General features: G+C 38.0%; 2 protein-coding genes across 3 annotated transcripts in view; one reads left to right on the top strand and one right to left on the bottom strand.

The window, feature by feature from the left end:
* LOC138060049 (cholesterol transporter ABCA5-like) overlaps nt 1–5342 on the bottom strand; it is a 65630-nt gene extending 60288 nt beyond the window's left edge. The window contains exons 1-4 of one of the 2 annotated variants that reach the window (XM_068905732.1): nt 4749–5342; nt 2486–2604; nt 1266–1820; nt 90–403 (exon numbers count right to left, since the gene is read on the bottom strand). In XM_068905732.1, coding sequence (XP_068761833.1) covers nt 90–403; nt 1266–1820; nt 2486–2604; nt 4749–5301 — 1541 coding nt within the window. In that variant the 5' untranslated portion in view covers nt 5302–5342. Of the gene's footprint in view, nt 1–89; nt 404–1265; nt 1821–2485; nt 2605–4441; nt 4569–4748 lie in introns of those variants that run through there. The other variant, XM_068905733.1, reaches the window with a different exon arrangement.
* Nucleotides 5343–7467: 2125 nt separating this feature from the next.
* The window catches only part of LOC138013648 (uncharacterized), a 4227-nt gene continuing 4194 nt past the window's right edge, over nt 7468–7500 (top strand). Inside the window, exon 1 of the mRNA XM_068860737.1 lies at nt 7468–7500. This exon is cut by the window's right edge and continues 4194 nt beyond it. Coding sequence (XP_068716838.1) covers nt 7468–7500 — 33 coding nt within the window.

Raw genomic sequence — 7500 nt, 5'->3', positions numbered from 1 at the left:
AATTTTCAATAATTTTTATTATCAATAAACTTTCAAGCCATGCATTCTAGAGAGAGGACGGAGAGAAAAATATGGTATTGTATAGTTACCTTATTGCCTCATTTCCATGCATGTCAGGATGTACAGCTTCAATGTCCTCAGATCTGTCCCACGTTCGAACAGAGCCCTGCCTGACTGGAGCATTTCCTTTCTTACCTCGAAACAAACTTTTCCAAAATGAAGGCATGAAAATGAAATGAGGAGGTTTGCGCTGGCCATATTCGGCAGGAATGACTGCATCAAAGTACAGAGCCAGCAGAAAGTACAAGACAATATCCACTACCAACATGATGATGTAGTTAATGGGGGGAAAATCTCCTTTCGTGGTTAGATTGTTAAACTGTAGACCTTCGTTATCCACTGCCTGGAAACAAGATAATACAAATAAAATGCAACGTTAAAGACCTTAGAAAAAAATTACAATGTTGGTGGAATACAAGAATTACATGTATGCTATGACTATGAGAATGAGCTGCCCAAAATAATAAGCATCTTAATTAATTAAAGCAAAAAGGACAAGTTTTGAAAACTTTTTGAAGGTTCACTGACTGGACTTGTCATTGAGACACCTGACTGACTGTATGTCACAGTAATTAAGCAGTCAGGACTATCTTATGAATAGCACTACTGAATTGTTTCTCCCTTCAAAACTTTCACATTGTGCCAAGAGATACACGATAGGTTGAGAATGAAAGGGAATGCAATTATTGCTGCTCAGGTCTTCACGCATCCACTTTTAATGTTACAGTGTACACTGTACTTGTTTGAGACATGGTCACCACTTAATACATGTAGGTTACAATATTATTATAATCAATAATCAATATTGCGTTGATACTTGTTATAACAGCAGTGTGGCTATGGGGTTTAAATAGCATGTGATGAGCCAAACTTTGCATAATAACAAACTTGTTCTATTAATCTCCAAATTAATTTGCAGAATGTAATTTTTTTATCACTACCTAAGAAAATGTACTAATCTTGTTTTGGAGATCTTATAGCTTTGGCCACAAGTAGACATAATAGACTAGAGACAAGAGTAAGCAAGCATTAACCCATTGACACCTGGGAGTGAGACTTGACAAATTTTGCTCTAACGCCAGACAGAGGCGTTTGAGGTGTCAATGGGTTAAACTTATATCAATAAAATATTATTGAAGTCACCACTGTGTACAGTAAAGTTGTAAGCAGTCAGCCCTATACATTATTCTCTAGCGTTTATACACCTTGGAAACGAGGACAGCAAATGCCGTAGGAGATAACAGAGACAGTGCCCATCTGCCAGGGTCAGCAACATCAAGAATGATGAGAGGGACAGCTGTACATCCCAAAATAATTGTGAATAACGATGCAAAAGTGCCTGCAGTTTTGGCGGACTTGAAGAACGGTGTCAGCAGAAAGGCAAACATGATAATTGATAAGCCAAACAAGTAAAAAATTATGACCATGACCACATAATTGCTTTCCCCAAACAACTTCCCTGGGACCAGGATAGCATTAAGAACAATGACAGAAAAAAACAAAATGATTGCATAGGTAAGGAACCATGAAAGCCAGTAAGCTATGTCAGACATGCCCATGATCCGCATCAATTCCTTCTGCTTCTGTTCCTTTTCCTGGACCAAATTTACAGACAGAACAGTGACGTACGGCGCAAAGGCTAACACCAAGTAAAGTGCTGCAGTTAACGAGAAGGCTTGAACTGATGGGGTGAAGGAGTCTTTTGGCATCATCTGTGCTTGAATGTTTGGAACAACATAGTGTGACAAATTAGTCTCAATCTGGAAATAAAAATAAAATATTTTCAATCCCACTCTATTCATTCAGTGTCATCAGATGAGGTTCAACACCAACAAAGCACTCCCAAAAGAATCAAAAGTGATGGCAATTTGCTGGTCACCAGACTTCAGTCACAAACGAGAAAGTGATAAGTTTACAGGGTACCTTTAATCATGTCAATGGTGTTAATTTTGTTCTCCAGGTTTTTGTTGGGTGAAATGATTTCTCAATACCAATTTGATCACCAAGCTACAATCTTGGACAGAATAAAATGGAACAGAAACGCCCCCTTCCCCCTTAATCAAGGATGAAGCCATGTGAAGGCCAAAACACGCCATTTTCCCATCATTGATTTTGGGGGGAGGGGTCACAGGTCTCAACGTTCCATTTAATCTGTCCAAGATTGTAGCTCCCTCAAATACACTGTACTTGAATGTCACCTGAAGCTGCACTATTTCTTGATCAAATAGGTAAGTTTAATTGGTAATTAAATTCAAACTGAATCATACTGACTGCAGACTAAGAGAAGTTCTTCATAAAATAGCTAAGAGCTTCATAACATGTTGTTTTCTTGCTTCTTTCATTAAACACTAACTAACATTCACTTTTTTTATGACATGGGATGACAGAAACAAAAATCTGTAGACTGGTCGCATCTAAGGTTTACCTTGGTGATGGCAGCATCAATTCTAGCTTGTAAGGCTGCCTCTTGTTCAAAAATATAGCTGTTAGCTTCACATTCATTAAGGATGAATGCTTTAGTCATATCATGGCATTTGGCTTGACCTGCAAGGATAAAAATTATGGCCACGAAGAACCATTGGGACTAAAGTCTTAAATCAATGCTAAATTGTAGCTTTTACTACATACAGAACAATATTATTATAACATAGAACAAAAGGAGCAAAAATCAACGTTGAGCCTAGACCGTTAACTGTACCAATGATCTTGCCCAGCACTGGAATTTAAAATAAAAGCCAGATGTACATTTTCTAAAATGAAAGATCTTCATGCCACACTTCATGAAGCAGTTGGAAACTACAAAATTAATGTAAGCAGTTGGAAAAAACCCTAACCCAAAAACCAGCCTTGAAGTAGAAGTATGTCAGGTTTCCACACACAAGACCTAAGACCTAACTTTTAAAGCCACAACATCTGCTAGTTTCTATAGGTCTGAACGAGTATCAAGTATTTGTGAGTCAATGAATCAATGAGTCAATGAGTCATGAGTCAATGAGTCAATGAGTATAATGCAGTTACCCTAACCCATAAAATGAAAACTAAGATTTCAGTGAGTGCTTAGGCCTAATCACTGAAACGAGGGCTTAGGCGAAATCAATAAATTATTGCTATATTGACTGTGAGTCTCATTGACTCATGACTCATTGACTCATTGACCATTTGACTCATAAATCATGGGACCTCGGTCAGAACTACATGTAAAGTAGTTATTCAGGACCCACCAACAACCACTTTTAATTAGTTTCAAATTTCTGAGGAACCAGCCAGGAGTTGAGATCCAATTAAATTTAATGATGAACTCTTAAGACAAGAAATTATGGCATTTGTTTCTACCTCCACAACTGTGAATTGTCTGCAGGACTGCACTTAAATTTGTGACTTAAGGGACTCTAAGTTAAAGCTAGAACTATATGCAAATGAAAGTATGTATTAGTCAATAAAAAAAATTATATTAATAATTTTTATAGTAAGTAAGTAAGTAAGTACACTGTAAGTATCATTATTTACCCTCAGACTTTTAGAGTAGGTCAACTCTCGGCTTGGTGTTGGAAGTTTGATTGATAGAAGCCAAAAGGCAGTCTTGCCGTTGGCGCTTGAAGATGAGATTTCGCAGAATTAGGAAAATCGCAGTAAAATGGCTATTGCTTTCAACCAAGACGACATTCCCTCTTACAAGTTAGTTTGTCCTAAGTGTCGTCATCTGAACATAATTATTTACTAGTTGTACATGTTGAAACATTTCATACGTTCCTACTGTTCTCTATCTGTTTCGTTATCATAATTTTTTTGTATTTACAATAATTATGTACCAGTAGTTTGTTTCTTTTTAAGTTGTCTTCTTTTGTAGCAAGGGGTGCTTGTAAGTGAGTGGTATCTTTTTTCTTTTAGGGGTTGGGTCGGGTAATTTACCTAGTAGGGGACTTCGTGTCCTATTGTAATATTACCTGCCCCTGGGCGAATTTGTTAAATAAAATTAAATAAATAAAATAATCAAAATATTCAGCGCATTTTGTTAGGCAATAAATCTTGCTTTACATGGGTACCACAGTTGCTTTGCAATGAAGTACTGCAGACTCAATCCTTCTAATAGTACAATTAAGTGGAAGTGTTGAAACTGGTTTGAGCCAAGAACCATTCATTCAAAGATGGCTCTGGGACCAAGAGCACTTCTTCTAAATTCCCTGATCAGTTCCAAGGACAACGGTAGGGAGGGGGGGGGGAAGATACATAACCCTGAAGCATTCACCTGGGGATTTATGTCTTTTCTGTATGGACATGCATACTCAACTGTGCTCAAAAACATGAAGCAGCTAAAGAAATATTTTCAATCAAACATAAAAAGACTGGAAATGTTATTTTAAAAGCCAATAGCGATACTCACCGTTAGGTCACCTATTGTCATTATTGTGCCAACCAGAGATCTACTGGCAGTCAAACTTTTCTTTAGGCCTAATTAGGGCCAAAGGTTAGCTGTTATGAATGTTTAGGATACTTTTCTTCTAAGCTAATTCCATGTCACGCAATCGTGGCCGGGTATTCTGAAGTTTAGCCGGTTTTTTTGTTCTGTAGTTGGCAAAATTTATATACCAAAAGAATTGTTTATAAACAGAGAATATTGCTATATTAATGGTCAGATTTGAAAATTCTAGCGTTCCAGTCAATCGCCACACTACATCCCTGTTGCTTACCAACAAGCTTGTCCTCAAGTTTAGGAAACTTCGTCCTACTCAGGAGTAATGTGTAGGCCAGCCCTTCGTTTTTGCCTCTGGTAAATTCGATTCCCATCGTAAGGCCGCTGGTTTCCCCATGTTTTTTGTAATAATATAACATGTCATCCGAGTTGTTGAATTTCTTGTAGCGTACTCCCGATTGCGAGGAGTTCCTTAACAGCTCGATAACAAGACGTGCGTTTGGAAGACCATTTGTCACATATCCAACGACTGATTTGCTTTCATTTCCTTGCGATCCAAAACTCGTGGACAGTGGTGAAAAAATATCAACAACGGGTATTTGGCTGTCGCTGACCGCAGGCATTTCTGGAGTCTTAAAACTTCGCCTGATAAAAAACAGAAGTAATGTCCACCATATTGGAATCAACACTTCTTGCAACGTTTCCTTCTTGTTTCTCCTTTTGATGACATAATTTTTTTTGAGGAGATATTTGATTTGATTGACCACTCCCATTTTGTTCGAAGTAAAAATCCTCGAGATGCAGCCTTCATCGAGCAGACAACTTCTCATATGCTTTAATTATTGGCGGAGCTCTTCGAAAAATACTACAATACCCTTTTGTTTGTCCCCCCAAATTTTGCATAAGCATTGTTTCCAGTTTCTCTTGGGACTTACAATGATCCCAAGGGAAAACAAAAACAATATGCTTATGCAAAATTTGGGCAGATAAACAGAGAGTATTATTTAGCAATTATTGAATGAGTCTGAGTAGGATATGAAGAATTCTGCAGGTCGCGGAGGGTGTTATCCAGGTACAAAACACAGGTCACAGGGCACAGGTCACAGGTCACAGGTCATTGTTTTACTAATACAGAATGTATCCTAAATATCCATAAAAGCTAACCTTGGGTTAGCTCTTATGAATGTTTAAGATACTTTCTGTATTGGTAAAACAATGACCTGTGCCCTGTGCCCTGTGGCCTGTGTTTCGTACCTGCCGGTGGACGGCGGTTATCCACCAAGGCCGAAGGCCGAGGTGGATAACACTTCGGCCTTGGTGGATAACATCCTCCGAGATCTGCAGAATTCTTCATATTCTACGAAGGCCGAATTCAATAATTGCTTTATTATTCATTCAAAATATTTTCTTCGCTCAAACTTTTAAACCTACTCGCAGCCATTTTTCTGCTCAACAAAAATAACACAATCTCGTCCCCAGCTTTTTTCGGTCAATGGTTCAATAATTTGCAGCGGGCTGTACTTTTGACGTCATTGATTCAATATGACGAAGTTTCTTTACAAATTTGTTGAACAGCAGCTGGTTATGGTGAATTATGCGTGTGGTTTTTACTAATCAGAAACGGGGAAATATTTTGAATGAATAATATAATAATGACGATTATTGTATTTTCAAAAGTAGTCTCCCGAGGCTTCATTTTTCGCGCGCTTTCTGTGGCTCGACGCGGCTACACGGCAATGCTACGTCAATTATTTCGTCAACTATATTTCTTACACAGTCAATGCTTTTCATGTTCAGGTGGAAAACGGCAGTTTGGAAAATGTTTCCTTTCTGCATTTTTCGCTAGTTTCAATCCAGTTTGACATATCATCATAGCTGTAGTCCACACTGGCGGCTACGCAGTTATTCAAGTCAAGCATCGGAGGAAGCTGAGTGTTTATTTTTAATTTGCTTAGAGCGGCTTTTTTCTCTGTATTGCAATTTTTGGCATATCTTTACAAGCTCTGATAAGGTTACATGATGCCTGGAGGACCTATGACTAGAACAGAAACGAAAGGAGAGCGAAAGAGAACGACAACGACAAAACAGAATACCCGTAATAGCTCATACTTGTTGGAAGAAGTTACTCCACAAATTCTTTCCTTGGGCACTAAACCGTTTGTTATTTTTACGGATGCGTTATTTTAAGTGGATGCGTATTTTTAAAAAGTGGTTTATTGACAACTGGAATTAAATAACAATTACCTGTATCATTTTGAACACAAAGATAAACGGTTGAATAGTATGTTTGTTTTGGCGAACAAGTGCTTTTTAAATCCGTTTGCCCAACTGGTCTTCGATGTGCCTCGACAGTGACAAGAAAAATTTGCCCGTATATTATAAACACGTAATCGAAATGAGTTCTCGTAAAATTAGGGGGAAATTTCACTAGCTTGTGTTTTCAGAATTTTGTTTAAAGCACCTAAACTATTAATTAAGGTAATTTAGTGTTCGTCCTTTCTTGGTTGCATTGCCGTATTTTGCCGATTCTTGTTCCAAGCCAAGTAACATTCACACTGTAACATTCTTGCGTTGCTTTCTATTGGTTTTATTCCTAGTGCAATCATGATGTCCCTACGGGTCAAGTAATTTACATTTTCGCTTTTCGCGCGTATTTATACGCATTTGTTAGCTACGGTTTGATTATTTTTTAGAAATAGCTACAAACCCGTTAGAGCGAATTGCTATTGCGTTGTGTATCCAGGATCTGTTCGTTTCCTAGCTGTTCATTCTGGTGGAATTTCTGTAAGTCGCGAATGCTATGGTTTTTCTGGATTTTGTCGAGTTTCCTTCACTTATCACTGTTGTATTTATTCTCTATTTGCTTATCATTTCTCCTAGTCAAACTCGTCTTGAATTCGTGAAAACAAAGTAAAGTCTACGATGTTTGAAGTACAGAGCCAGTCTGATCAATGTTACGGCGAAACAGCGATAACATCGTTTGAAGAAATTCGAATATGTCCGTGGATCCTAGAGCTATTTCGACGGCT

The sequence above is a fragment of the Montipora capricornis genome, chromosome 8 (assembly GCF_036669925.1).
Source record: "Montipora capricornis isolate CH-2021 chromosome 8, ASM3666992v2, whole genome shotgun sequence".
Lineage (NCBI taxonomy): Eukaryota > Metazoa > Cnidaria > Anthozoa > Scleractinia > Acroporidae > Montipora > Montipora capricornis.
Note: the sequence above shows the minus strand (reverse complement) of the source record. Positions and strands in the feature narration are given on the sequence as shown.